General features: G+C 32.7%; 1 protein-coding gene across 1 annotated transcript in view; it reads right to left on the reverse strand.

The window, feature by feature from the left end:
• Positions 1-15,358, reverse strand: part of LOC138314938 (kinesin-like protein unc-104) — a 66,531-nt gene that overhangs the window by 15,799 nt on the left and 35,374 nt on the right. The window contains 14 exon segments of the mRNA XM_069255591.1: positions 745-816; positions 2,309-2,368; positions 4,579-4,644; positions 5,637-5,732; positions 6,084-6,205; positions 6,478-6,568; positions 6,769-6,937; positions 9,714-9,846; positions 10,202-10,290; positions 10,646-10,764; positions 11,565-11,702; positions 12,646-12,789; positions 14,904-15,076; positions 15,197-15,265. Of these exon segments, the coding sequence (XP_069111692.1) occupies positions 745-816; positions 2,309-2,368; positions 4,579-4,644; positions 5,637-5,732; positions 6,084-6,205; positions 6,478-6,568; positions 6,769-6,937; positions 9,714-9,846; positions 10,202-10,290; positions 10,646-10,764; positions 11,565-11,702; positions 12,646-12,789; positions 14,904-15,076; positions 15,197-15,265 (1,541 nt within the window).

The following is a 15,358-nucleotide window of genomic DNA, read 5'->3' on the forward strand; positions in this document are numbered from 1 at the left end:
ATGAGGCCAGAAGCATGTCACCTGGAACATATACATTAATAGTACACACTCGAGGCCAGAAGCATGTCACCTGGAACATATACATTAATAGTACACACTCGAGGCCAGAAGCATGTCACCTGGAACATATACATTAATAATACACAATCGAGGCCAGAAGCATGTCACCTGGAACATATACATTAATAATACACAATCGAGGCCAGAAGCGTCACCTGGAACATATACATTTATAGTACACATTCTAGGCCAGAAGCATGTCACCTAGAACACATTCAATTATAGTACACACTCCGAAAGAAACCGTGGGCAGGGAACATTCATGACTGAAGTTGTATATATACTGAAAATTTGTTGTCAAAATCTATGACTTTTGTTTTTCAATTTAGGACAATTTCTTGGAACAGCCATTGATTTTAATACAATCTTCCAAGATCTTGTCAACCCCAAATTAAAATTTTTTAACGAGCCCAAACATCAATTTTCTCATTTTGTGCCACTTTTTATTTGGGATTTTACAAACACAGACGATATTATGGCTTTTGAAAATGAGACAAATACATGTATTGGTGTATGGAAAGATTGCTTAGGTTGAACCGCTCAGGGGACATAACTCGTCAAAACACTGACCTCTATATAAAGGACACCTCTCTATAAAGCACACTTTAGCATTGTCCCCTGGGTGTCCTTTATACTGTATAGGTTTGACTGTATATCTTTTAAAAGTATCTTTGTGGTACTTACTCTCCATTTGGTGCTAACTCACAGATCTCAAACCAGACCAGTAAGTCATACAGTGAGTGGACATGGCTTCCACTGAGGACAGAAACAGACACAGGTTAGACAAATTGTCAAATCAAAAACCTCATTTCTAGGATTCTGCAACTTTCATATTTACAGTCTTCAAAATAATTAAAAAGAAATAAGGAAAAAATTGTGATGCATGTTACTGAAACCGTTTTCAAGATATGAAAATAATGTATGAAATGAAAAAAAAAAATTGTAATACATGTACTGGTAGTTATAGCTTTTTTTTATTCAATGGAACAAGTATATGGTTAAAACTTCTCACCAATTGATGAATGATTCATAACATGAAAATATGAAGGAAATTAGTAAGTAAAACAAAGCTTAGTACAATGTTAAAGATGCTCCACCGCCGACAGAGCATAAATGGTACCCATCATTTGAACAATAATTGGTGTTTAATCATGTATATTTATGTCTAATTCACTAAAAAAATAATATAAAATAATTGATTTTGTTTTCGGTTCATGCACAATCGTTACTGCATTCCATATAGGACATAGTGCCTCAGATTTTTTTCAGAATGCAATTTATTATTTTTAATATTTTTATCTTGAAGTAAAATAAGAAGCTCAGACTTTTCAATTGTGGTGATGGTGTAAATAAGTAACTTTTGTAACTGAAGAAAAAACCGAAATTGTCTGGTCCTGTTTTGGATAGAGAAAAAAATATCATTTGTCAGCGATGGAGCATCTTTAAGGAAGTTATTGTTTTGTTAATGATTAAGTAATATACAGAGCGTGTTAAGTGATGGTGCAGCATCAGGGACACCCACGTAAAATCAGCGGTGTCAGTATTGATGTGACTTTACACAGACAAATTATGTAGAATTAGTATTATAGCACTCATATCACGACAAAGATCCTGAGAATCTATAGATAGGACAGGTAAAGGTGAGGAGGGAAAATAAAACATTATAGGTAGTATCACTCCACAGTATTTCTGGTTTATATCTGATCCAAATCTTTTGAGTAAATAAAAAAAAGACAATGAAAAAGAGAAAAAACATTGTCTTTTAAGGGTTTAAGTAAATATTCAGGAAACAAGTTTTATACTAGAATGAATAGCAGCTGGCTCTATTGTAAACTAAATTCCACAGTGAACTGAATTACATTTCGGCATGGAAACAAAGCAAATGCAAACAATTGCTTTATTATAGCAGGCAAGATATATGGTATATTTATTAAGTTAAAATGTAGGCACAAAGTCACCAGTTTTTATATGGTAATAGGACAGATATAAGTAACAAAGGAAATGGTTGCTATGGTAACAGGATAAACAATCACTATGGCCTGCTTCATAATATCAACAATTGCTACGGCTATATATGACATATTTGTTACCAACTAAAGGTAAAACAAAGTAACAGTTGCTATATTATTATTAGTTACTGTGGAGGTTGGTTGCTAAGATAACATAATAAAGAGTTGCTATGGTTACAGGACAGACAGATCTCTATGGTTACAGGTGTAAATACAAACATATTTGTAGTGGTACCTACAGTATATAGGGTGTCAGGGGGGCTACTTCGATGTCTGGACTTCGACCTGAGTCATAAAACCTATGGTAAAGAAAAGGACAATCAAAGCAAATGGTCAATCACGGGTCATTCCTAGCCGCTGGTGGACGTCACAATAAGCTCCACCAACGCACAGCCAAGCTAAGCGCAAAACAACATGCTAGTTAACACCGGGCACTGCAGATTGGGGTATCAGGCTGTTTAGTTATTACCTAAGTCAATTATGTTTATAACACTAATATAATTTCATCATATTGAACTATATACATGATAATAAATTTAATAATAAATTTCTGCTATTGTTTTCTTTTTATTTAGTTCTATTTATAATCATATGATATGTTCCTTTTATCAATTCGATCATTATCTAATATTTTTTTTCTATTTTCAATTAGTATTGTTTTTCTTGTTTATGTCTGATTTTTGATTTAGTATACAAAAGTACTTTACTAGAAAGTATTGTAAATACTATATCTATTGTCTACTGTTAATAATATTTTCATTATTTATATTTTGTCATTTCTATTTTTTTTTTCATCTTTTTTTCTTTAAAAAAAAAATCAATTTTTTTTGTCCTTCTTTCAAATTATTATTTCATTGGTCCAATTCAATCTATTTTTCAATTTTTACCTTTTTGATTTTATGACTTTGTTTTATTAGTTTTATGATAGAACTTGTTATATTAGTTTTATGATAGAACACTATCTAAGGATGAAGAACTATACTGAGTGTTACCCCAATCTACAGCTAGGATTTCAAACACAACAAAATAAAACAATGTTAATGAAGCTGGTGAATCTTACTTTGTAAATATTACAGATAAAAATAGCTATAACGGATATAATATCAATGTATAATTTAGCTCTCCAAAACACTTTACAGAATAAAATGGTAAATATGATATCAGTGAAATATCACAAAAATCAAAAATATTAAGAGAATATGATAATTATGTATTTACTGATAATAATATGGTAATGTTCAAAATATAATCAGTAATATCTTAAATAAGATAAAATATTAAAATAAAAGTAAGAAAAGTTAAGGATAAAAGAACATATAAATGCAAAAAAGAAAAAGAAAAGAAAAAAAAATATCATGGAATAGAAAGATCAATTATTATAATATTTTTCTTTCAAGAATATTCGATAGGTAGAATGTAATACATGTACATGTAAAAATCTTTTTTCTTTTCTTTTCTTTTCTATGTACAACACCTACATATTTCTGTCAATGACATGAATAATGGCCAGTTACCTCGGCCAAAAAAGGAAATATTGAAAAAAAATAAAAACCATAAAAAGTAAAAGACTGAAAAGAGTCTAAAATCAGCTTGAAAACAACTGTTACAAATATTGGTTTATTCAAGTCAGAGGAGGCAATGTTTCTGGACCCTGTTGCAAACTTCTCTGAATGTATTAAGTATGGCAATTGTATTTTAAAAAAAAATCAATATTTCCCGCCAACAAAGACTGCATCTATTTCAATCTTATTGTCTAATAATTGTAAAATCATTTGTTAAGTCATTGGCATGTTTAACGTAAGCTGGACCATAAGCTGTGTTAAGGCCAAAACCAAGTACAACGAGTTAGTGAGTTAATTAGCCAAAACCAAGTACGAGTTAGTGACCTAATTAGCCAAAACCAAGTACGAGTTAGTGACTTAATTAGCCAAAACCAAGTACGAGTTAGTGACTTAATTAGCCAAAACCAAGTACGAGTTAGTGACCTAATTAGCCAAAACCAAGTACCAGTTAGTGACCTAATTAGCCAAAACCAAGTACAACTAGTTAGTGACCTAATTAGCCAAAACCAAGTGCAACCAGTTAGTGACTTAATTAGCCAAAACCAAGTACAACCAGTTAGTGACTTAATTAGCCAAAACCAAGTACAACCAGTTAGTGACTTAATTAGCCAAAACCAAGTACAACCAGTTAGTGACTTAATTAGCCAAAACCAAGTACAACCAGTTAGTGACTTAATTAGCCAAAACCAAGTACAACCAGTTAGTGACTGAATTAGCCAAAACTAAAGTATTACCAGTTAGTGACTGAATTAGCCAAAACTAAAGTATTACCAGTTAGTGACTTAATTAGCCAAAACCAAGTACAACCAGTTAGTGACTTAATCAATCAGGGTTATAAATAAGACAAATTAGTGTATCAATTAAACTTGAGGTAATTAATACATATTAGTTTTAACAAGGAGCAAATCAAGAAAGTGTCGCCAAGTCCAGATCAGGTGAGTTCTTACCCCACACTTGTAAATTTAGAAACATCTATCAATAAATCCTGCTTTGTGCCAGACTTCTTATCAGATCTGTGAGGACAAAAACATCAAAACAAATAAAATTAGGAAAACAATCAAAATAATACAATAAAGGCATACATCCAGATTCAAAACTGTTTTTGATGATCAGGATATATTCATTTATAAACGGCTATTGTCTTTAGCCATGAAGTACATCTAGATTGGAACGTTGCAACGAATACACATATTATTTAAAACTCTGTTGAAGCTGTTGAATTATGGAAACTAAAACTCAAAATGCAATCAGTCTGGTTTAGATAAAACTTAACACTTTTGTTATGTTTTGAAACTGAGTCAATAAGGCTTGACCCCTGTGTGTTGGATCTTACAGCCATAAACTTTCGAAGAAGTATTCTTTTGACAGTTTTGAATCTAAGATTTACAACAGAAGGAAACACAAAATAAAATTAAAATCAACACAAAAGGAAAAGAAATGATAACTTTGTTCATTGTCTTATAAACCGTTCAATATCTGAAATTCAAGAGATATTATTTTACCTATTTTTTTTATACTATATGTAATAATTGTTGTTTGTACCATAGGTAGTGCTTTGCTAAAACCACTTTATGTCTGTAATTATAAAATCACTGTTTGTCTGTAATTAACAACAATTTTCATGAAAATAGGGAAAATATTTTTGATGTAAATTTTTTGTTGTGAAATAGGGAAAGCTATGGCTAGAAAACTTATAAGATACTATGCTGTGCCTTGATAAACCTTTCTATGATGCAGGTCAAAGATCAAAATAAAGGTCATAGTGACCAATGTTTAGCACCGACAACATCTCACCTAGGTGACTCAGGTTTGAAGTTTAAATGTATTTAGGTGTTTGTATCGGTCATCCTAACCGTTTCATTGTGCTTTATACCTGTTTTATGCATGTGTTTGTACACACATATACAAAGCATAAATCATCGTACAACAACAATGGCTGGGGTAAACAGACAAGGGGAGATAATCTATAAACTTGTGTCTGAAGATTTCTCCGTGGATACCTTACCTTGGAGGGGTGATGATGCCAAACTTGGGGGAGGGAACAGGTTTAGACACGGGAATCAACGGTGGAAAGCTACGGCGAGGTGGAGGTCTCGCACTACTACAATACAAAAACAGATATAATCAGAGTTAAACAGGTTTTCCATTTTCAAAAACAATGCACCACTAAAAATTACCAAATGGAATGAAAATAGATGATTTTTTATTTCAATTCATAACAATAAAAATAGGATAAACCATGTCCGCTTGGCTTTTAAGTTTGTAAAGAAATTAATGTTACAAAAATGGCCCCCGCAGACTTCAAATTATCTGAAAATCATAATCCAGTAACTCAAAATTTGCTGGAGTTTAAGCAAGTGGTTAATGTTTTGGGCACATTGGATGATATGATGAATATTATCATGGTTTTATATGATAAGGGTTTAAGAGTAGATTTGTTTGGTGTACTTACTAAGGAACGGTGTCCCTGGCCTGGTCATGCAGTGGGTGTTGCTGGTAATGACCAAACACCTCAAAAACCAAAGGCTGAGACTTGATGTGGTCGATGAAGGACTTGGTCACGTTCACAGTAAACTAAGTATAGGGAAAATGAAAGAAAGTCAATTTCACAGTAAACTAAGTATAGGGAAAATGAAAGTAAGTCAACATCACAGAAGACTAAACATAGTGAAAATGAAAGTAAGTATTCACAGAACATTATACCTATAGGAAATTTATATGAAAGTAAGTCAATTTCTAAGTAACATACCATTGGGAAAGAAAGCCAAATTCATAGAAGGTTAAATATATGGAAAATGAATTAAAAGTCAAGTAAAGAATGATTTTACACTGAGGATATTACTTACATTTTGTACATGGTAGAATCCCAGAGGGTGACTCTTTCCGGAATTTTTCAGGGGCTCAGTAGAGAAAGCTTCATCGTGGCGGTACAGGAAACTAGAACCATCAAAAATACATTTCATGACACTGGTTTATTTCTTTTAAGAAAATTATTTTTCTTCATATTTAAATTATATTTTTACGCTGCTTTTCATGAACATTTAAACCTGAAAATGTATAAATAATTTTATTATTGATAAGAAATTTCCCAAAATAGAAAAGTAATCATTTTTCATGTTTACTCATTTTGTACATACTTGAACTGGCAGAAGATATCTGCGTATTCTGGACTAATGCCGGAGGCTTCCAAGATGGTCACACGAAACATAAACTGACTGCCGACCTTGAGATGTTTGGGAAGGTCACGATCATCAATCTCTGTGAATTTGTCTTCTTGATTAACATTGTCTTCATAACGGTGGGCTTCTACAACAAAATTTGTATCAAAATCAAATGAGAAGTCACTCAACAAAGCCATATGCAATACATGAATCTACTAGTGAAAGGAACGTTTAGGAATATCAATAATTATAAAAGATATTTCAAAATGATTGGAAGTTTTTAGTTTTGATAATGATGATAAGGAAAACTGTTTTGACAGCAGATGTGTGCCCAAGACATTATTCTTCAATAATGTCTGCTATATAAATCCTTCACTATAACAATTGTTTTCGGAAATCATATCAAGTATATAGTATTCTTAAAGATGTTCCACCGCCGACAGAGCATAACTGATATTAACCACTTGAACAATAATTGGTGTTTAATCGTGTATATATATGTCTAATTAACACAAAAAATATTATAAAATAATTTATTTTGCCTTTGGTGCATGCGCAGTTAGTACTTAATTCCATATAGGATATAGTGCCACGGAATTTTTTCAGGATGCAATTAATTATTTTTTGTAACTTTAACTTGAAGTGAAATTAGAAGCTCAAACTTTTCAATGGTGGTAATGGTGTGAAGTAAGTAACTTTTGTAACTGAAGAAAAATACCTAATCGCCTGCTCGTGTTTTTGATAGTGAAGAATGTCATTTGTTAGCGGTGGAGCATCTTTATAAGCATTATTTTCAAATAAATTGGTGAAATCAAATTTCAGCACAACAATTATTTAAACCGATTAAGTCATTGATAAATTTGCCCATTTAGAATAAATGATAATTCAATGAAATACAATCAATACAATGATTACAATACTATTTCAGCTGTACATATACACATCTAACATGAAAAGGGGCTAAAACACGTAATATTATGTTTTAGTATCTGGTGAATGTCTGACTGCAAGTGAAGTTGCAAGATTTTAGAAATTATACCCTTAGGCAAGAAAGTGAGTTTTTCAGACAAGATCTAAGTCAAGTTAATTGCCAATGAGTGACAAAGGAATTGTGCTTGAGACCTTGATTACAACAGCTGTATCTTTATTGTTTGTTTCTCTTTTTATTTTATGATGGGTGTTTTTCTTTAATTATTTATGATGGTGTATTTTTCTAATTATTTTATGATGGATATATTTTTTTCTCTAATTATTTTACTATGGGTGTATCTTTATTATTCGTTTCTATTGTTATTTTTACAATGGGTGTATTTCTATGGTTATTTTACCATCCATGTCATTACAGGTATCAGCCCTTGTCCCCTCACCCTCTACATTGTTTATTTCTATCGTTTGTTTCTATGGTTATTTTACCATCCATGTCATTACAGGTATCAGCCCTTGTCCCCTTACCCTCTACATTGTTTATTTCTATCGTTTGTTTCTATGGTTATTTTACCATCCATGTCATTACAGGTATCAGCCCTTGTCCCCTTACCCTCTACATTGTTTATTTCTATCGTTTGTTTCTATGGTTATTTTACCATCCATGTCATTACAGGTATCAGCCCTTGTCCCCTTACCCTCTACATTGTTTATTTCTATCGTTTGTTTCTATGGTTATTTTACCATCCATGTCATTACAGGTATCAGCCCTTGTCCCCTTACCCTCTACATTGTTTATTTCTATCGTTTGTTTCTATGGTTATTTTACCATCCATGTCATTACAGGTATCAGCCCTTGTCCCCTTACCCTCTACATTGTTTATTTCTATCGTTTGTTTCTATGGTTATTTTACCATCCATGTCATTACAGGTATCAGCCCTTGTCCCCTTACCCTCTACATTGTTTATTTCTATCGTTTGTTTCTATGGTTATTTTACCATCCATGTCATTACAGTATCAGCCCTTGTCCCCTTACCCTCTACATTGTTTATTTCTATCGTTTGTTTCTATGGTTATTTTACCATCCATGTCATTACAGGTATCAGCCCTTGTCCCCTCACCCTCTACATTGTTTATTTCTATCGTTTGTTTCTATGGTTATTTTACTCCATGTCATTACAGATGTCAGCCCTTGTCCCCTCACCCTCTACATTGTTTATTTCTATCGTTTGTTTCTATGGTTATTTTACCATCCATGTCATTACAGATGTCAGCCCTTGTCCCCTCACCCTCTACATTGTTTATTTCTATTGTTTGTTTCTATGGTTATTTTACCATCCATGTCATTACAGGTATCAGCCCTTGTCCCCTTACCCTCTACATTGTTTATTTCTATCGTTTTTTCTATGGTTATTTTACCATCCATGTCATTACAGGTCAGCCTTGTCCCTACCTCTACATTGTTTATTTCTATGTTTGTTTCTATGGTTATTTTACCATCCATGTCATTACAGGTATCAGCCCTTGTCCCCTCACCTCTCATTGTTTATTCTATGTTTGTTTCTATGTTATTTTACCATCCATGTCATTACAGTATCACCCTTGTCCCTTACCCTTACATTGTTTTTTCTATGTTTGTTTCTATGGTTATTTTACCATCCATGTCATTACAGGTATCAGCCCTTGTCCCCTCACCCTCTACATTGTTTGTTTCTATCGTTTGTTTCTATGGTTATTTTACCATCCATGTCATTACAGGTATCAGCCCTTGTCCCCTCACCCTCTACATTGTTTATTTCTATCGTTTGTTTCTATGGTTATTTTACCATCCATGTCATTACAGGTATCAGCCCTTGTCCCCTTACCCTCTACATTGTTTATTTCTATCGTTTGTTTCTATGGTTATTTTACCATCCATGTCATTACAGGTATCAGCCCTTGTCCCCTTACCCTCTACATTGTTTATTTCTATCGTTTGTTTCTATGGTTATTTTACCATCCATGTCATTACAGATGTCAGCCCTTGTCCCCTCACCCTCTACATATCTCAGCTCCTCCGTTGAGGGCGCCCCCTGAGGGGACATTCGAGCTCGCAAGTGAGCGGCCTTGTCTGGCAAGTGTTGTTGTTTCTGTTGAAAACAAGAATAACACAATTTAACAAATCTCAAATAATTCATTCCATGCCAGTTTTTCTGTATAAACTTTGTGTTTATATCAAATGTTTATCAAACATTCCTATGTAAGCTGAAATTAAAGAAGTTACCAACGTTTAAGATAACCAAACTCTTTGCTAAGTAGTTTGAGATAAAAATATCAGATCATAGACAAATTATTCCTCTTCATGCTTGGCTTACAACACAAAGTCATATAACTGCTGAAGTAACACTAAGTGTTGTATTGTACAGTTATTGCCTTTGCTGGAGGTAGATGTAATTATTTATTAACCGTGATATTGACAGACATAGGTCAGTATCCTGTACTCACTGTTTGGTAGTAGTCCTTATCATTAAATGTTATTTTGGCGTTCCCAGACTGTTTGATACCAGGAGTATAATCAGGGGTTTCCTCTTTGTCTGAAAAACCATCGGAACTTTTAGAAAATAATTTTATACTTATACACTAAAAAGAAATAATGATCAAGCTAGAGAAAGGCATTGATGAATTTCTACAACAGCACTCAAGTAAGCTACTGGAACTGAAATAGCACTTTTAAACAATTTCACATCGTTACTTGCACCAGGTCCCATGAACTCTAATTAATCCAGTCTATAAGTTTTTGGTCTTTTGATATTTGTATTATTTGATTTTTATGCACAACCATATGAACCTGACAAATGTTTAAGATATTTAACATGGGTTAAATATACTAGAGTCATTAAAAAAAAACAATCGGCCTTGACCCAAACAAACTCCTCACTCCTTACTTACCAGTTATGGCCTGGACTGCTACACGAAGTGACCCCTTGACCTCTCCCTTCTCACTGACAATAGTGACTTTGTGGACAAGGGGCACAGGGTAATACAGGTTACTCAGGTACACAAAAGCTCTGAAAGGTGAAAACCAAACTTCATTGAGGGGAGATAACTTCAATACAGTCACAGGTAAATTTAAGGGGAGAAAACTGTAACATAGTGACACCCCATGTACAAAACTAAACGGAAGTTAAAATTTAGGGGAGATAACTTCCATACGGTCACTAGGTGACAAATATAATTAAGGGGAGATAACTATAACAGAGTAACTCCTGATGTACAAAACTACACAGAAGTTAAATCTTAGGGGAGATAACTTCAATTCAGTCACTAGGTGACAATTAAAATTAAGGGGAGATAACTATAACAGAGTAACTCCCCATGTACAAAACTACAGGGAAGTTAAATCTGAGGGGAGATAACTTCAATACAATGTAATTTAGGGAAGGTAAAGGGGAGATAACTATAACAAAGTGACTCCCCATGTACAAAACTACAAAGAAGTTATATTTAATTGATACACATCTATGGGATCTTAACATTTTTTACTAAATGGACAATCACATGGCAAAGTTGATGACATACAGACAGATGCACCAACAGCACTCAATGTGAAAGAGCACAGATTTGTATAAATAAATAAACTTTATTTCTTTCACATCGATTATGAAACAAGGTATACAACTTATGTAAATCACTCTCGATGGCCCGGATGTAAGTGCGCAAGGGGTCATAGTGTGGGAGGAAACCGAAGTGTCTGATGGAAACCCATGTGATGGGACAGGTGACCCCTTACCTAAAGATTAGTAACTATGGTAACACTAAAGAAATTATTATGGCATCCATCTTTATTTTGGAACCTGTTTTCATTTACCTGCCAACGAGTCTAAACCATGGGAAGCGGTCATAAAACGGGTCCCCTCCTGTCATACTGTCAAGGTTAGGCTCCGGAGACGTCGGCGACAACTCAGCCTCATTGTGGTACATCTCCCGCATCAACTCAAGCCTCTGTCTGTAATTGGATAAAAAAAATCATGAATGTTTTAAGAATTATAAAAATGCTGTTCATAAAGGCTAAAATAAAATAGAAAAACTCTGGTTAAATTTTATTTAGTATCAGTATGTAATTTTTTATCTAACTTTTAGCTGTCTACTTAAAATTACACGTATGGTTTCCAATGATCAGTTATATACATATGCCCATTAGTACACAGTGACATGCCTTAAGAACACACAGACTGATATTTGTATATGCTGAAAAGAAATGTCCTTTATATACTTGTATCTATCATAACTTTAACAACACATTTCATCCACATGTCCAATAAACCTTATTGTCCAAATTCAAATACAATGTTTAGATGTTAATATATGTATTATACTGGTCCTTCAGTACACATGTATGATTATTTAAAACCTTGGTCTCTCTTGAAGCTTTACAACAGTCTTAAATACTAGTTAAACACTACAGACCAACATGTATGGTAAATTTGTTTTTGAAGAAAAGAAAATGAATTCCAAAAAAACACTACAGTTGCATTATCCAATAGAAATTAAGATATATATGGTCATAAAATCCTTAAATAAAATTTGTCTGTAAAACAAAATACATTCAAGCATGCAGTATGATTAAGGAAATAAAATGGGTACCAAAATCTTGATATATCTACAAATGTTATCCTTTTAAAAAAAAAAACACATTTCAACATTAATGAATGGTGATAAAAACCTTTAAAACTGAAATAAAATAAAAAGATAATTAAGAATTAACAAAGCCTGAAAAAAATTAACAAAAGGGAAAAGCAAAATAATGTGGGAAAATAAGGAAAAAATATGCTGGAAAAATTAGTCAGAGTAATTTGGATAATTTATGAACATAAAGCACAACACCAACAGAGGTCACACAGAGGTCAAACAATGGTTAGAGGTGAGAGGTGAAGGTCATACAGACACACCTGGATGGGATAAGGTTAATGAAGTTAAAGTAGTTTTGGTGCGGACCACAGCCGACTAGGCATTGGAGGAAATCCTGTTTGGCTTCAGGGGTATCAGGCGACAAATCCTCGTTATAAATGTCGCGCATGAGCTCCAAGCGATGTCTACAATGTCAATATGCCCAAGTATTGTCATAACTATCAAAATTTAACTTCCATTATTGACAAATAGCACAGAAAATAACTTTTTCATTCATATATCACATTTTTTTTGCAGATATTATAATTTTTCTATCAAAACACCATTGCCATAATTCAAAGCAAAAATACAGAATATTGAACGACTTTTAAGCTTCAATAAAATAGCATATCAAAAAGTCTTCAGAAATGCTTTAGAAGAGAATTTAGAGCTCATAGAAACACAGCAGAGAAAATCAAAACTCATGAAAAATCTTTTCTTTAAGAATTCAATATAAACATTAAAGCGTCATAATTATTGAAAAAAAAACCACTTAATGAAATTAATTTTCAAAAGGTCCCAAATTGGCCATGATTTAATATTCACTTCATATTTTCAAGTAACAAGAAATCTACGATGATAGATGCCAAACCAGGACTTGTAACATCTAATCGACAAAGTTGGAACTCATGCTGGGGGTCGATTGGTGCATAAAGGGATATAACTGATCTCAGAAAGTTGGAGGAAGGTTCTAACGATACATTGCGGCTAACATGTTAATTAATTAACTATTTATTATTTGTGATAGTATAATGTGAATTCAACACAAAAAAGTAATATTTAGGAGCAATTAGTGTCTTAAGAAAATTAATTCAATGGTATAAACAAAATGATTTTTATCATATCTCATTTTGATGTGTAACTCTCTGCCCAGAAGCAAAGCATTTTTTCGAATAAATAATCACATTTCTCGACCCTTAGTTGAAAAAACAACTCTGCAAGTGAAAAATTTTGAGTTACCATTATATTGATACTAACAAAATAAATTTCTTGCATTTTAGCCCTTTCTCTTTTATTTCCCTCGTGATATAAGATAAAAGGATAAGCTCACTTTTCTATTGACAGCAAATCAAGGTTTGGTATATGGTTGGAAAACTGGGATTTAAAATCATGCAAACTACAATCTATCACTACAGCTGGCAGTAAAAGGAAACAACTGTCTCACAAGTCACGAACAAAGGAATTTAAAATGAAAATCAATGAGATGGTGTTGAATGGTCATGAAATATGAAATAACAATTCCTATTTCAAACAAAAATTATCTTGATCCCTTTTAACATATGGGTCTCTCATAAATCACAAAACAAGCTTGGGTAGTAAAACAAGGCTGCAAAATGAAATTAATTTTTGATTTCAATCTTAACATTTTTACAAACAAAACTAAAATGGATGCTAGGTGCAATGAGATAATGTAAGATTTTGTCACAATATTCCAACTTTGCCGATTAGTGAAAACTTGGTGAAAACATCCTTACAATCTATTAATCAAAGGTACGGCACAAATCATGAAAATTATAACAAGTATTTCATAAAACACTCAACCTATTATTACAAAACATATCTTTTTCATATCATGTAAAAATACTTCAATCACTGAATGTTAATAACGACTACTTCTGACTAGGAAATTTGATCGCCTCCTCATACAAAACCTTATCCTATTGATCTTCTGTGAATTGCTACTTCATGCAAATATATGTTATATTAGCTATTTATTGGGCTATTGAATTTACTGGTTATAATAGTTAATTAATAGGAGGGTTAATTGATAATTAATATGTTAATTAAAACTAATGGTAATAACTGATGGCATAGATTGTTAATTTGATATAAAGTTAGTAGTAACCTAACATTGCATTTAATACCATAATTAAAATCATTGATATCAATAATAATAACAAAAATAAATACACCTGGAAAGAAATTGAAAAGTAAAAATTTAGCCTTATTTCCCATCATTTTTCAAAAATGTTATTTATTGTAGTTAATAAATTTTTGTTTATAATGAATTTTTGATGCATAAATGTTTGATCTACAATCTCCCTTTCAAAGTCCCATTGATTTTTTTTTTTTTTTTTTTTCAAGTTAAGAAAAAGATGTTTGGGTAATTTTTGGAAATTTTCTTTTGATATAAGAGATATACAAATATCTTTCTTTTTCCACTTAATACAAAAAGATACCAATGCAATCCTTGACAGTGAGTAAAAGTGAGTCAACTTTAACATTAAGATGGAGGACAATGAAGAAAGTGCATGTCTACCTAAGTTTGTCGAGACTCCAGTAATGAGTTGCTCCATTTTTGGTGTCCTGGACTTCCACGGCAACAATTGTCCTTGGAAACGGTCGCTCAAGGTCACGGTCATCTGAGGAAAGGATATCGGGTGGTAACGGCGAGTACAAGGTGTCGGTCAACAGCACGAACTGGAACTGAACCTGTAAAGTAAATGCGACATGCGACTACTATGTATGTATGTATGTCTCGGGTTCCATTTAATTAAGGATATTTATAGATTATTTCAGATATCTATACTAAATGTTAAATGAAGGTGTTACCTTCTTGTTGAGTTCCACACTGATTGCATTGGCTTCCTTCAGGAATATTGCATTTCCCCAAAGGTCGTCCTGTAAGTACAAACACATACAAATAATCATATTACTTTAAATTTACATCAATAATGTCACCTACATTATTGTTCCTAATTTAACTCATTTTTC

This window comes from Argopecten irradians, chromosome 1 (assembly GCF_041381155.1).
Source record: "Argopecten irradians isolate NY chromosome 1, Ai_NY, whole genome shotgun sequence".
Classification (NCBI taxonomy): domain Eukaryota; kingdom Metazoa; phylum Mollusca; class Bivalvia; order Pectinida; family Pectinidae; genus Argopecten; species Argopecten irradians.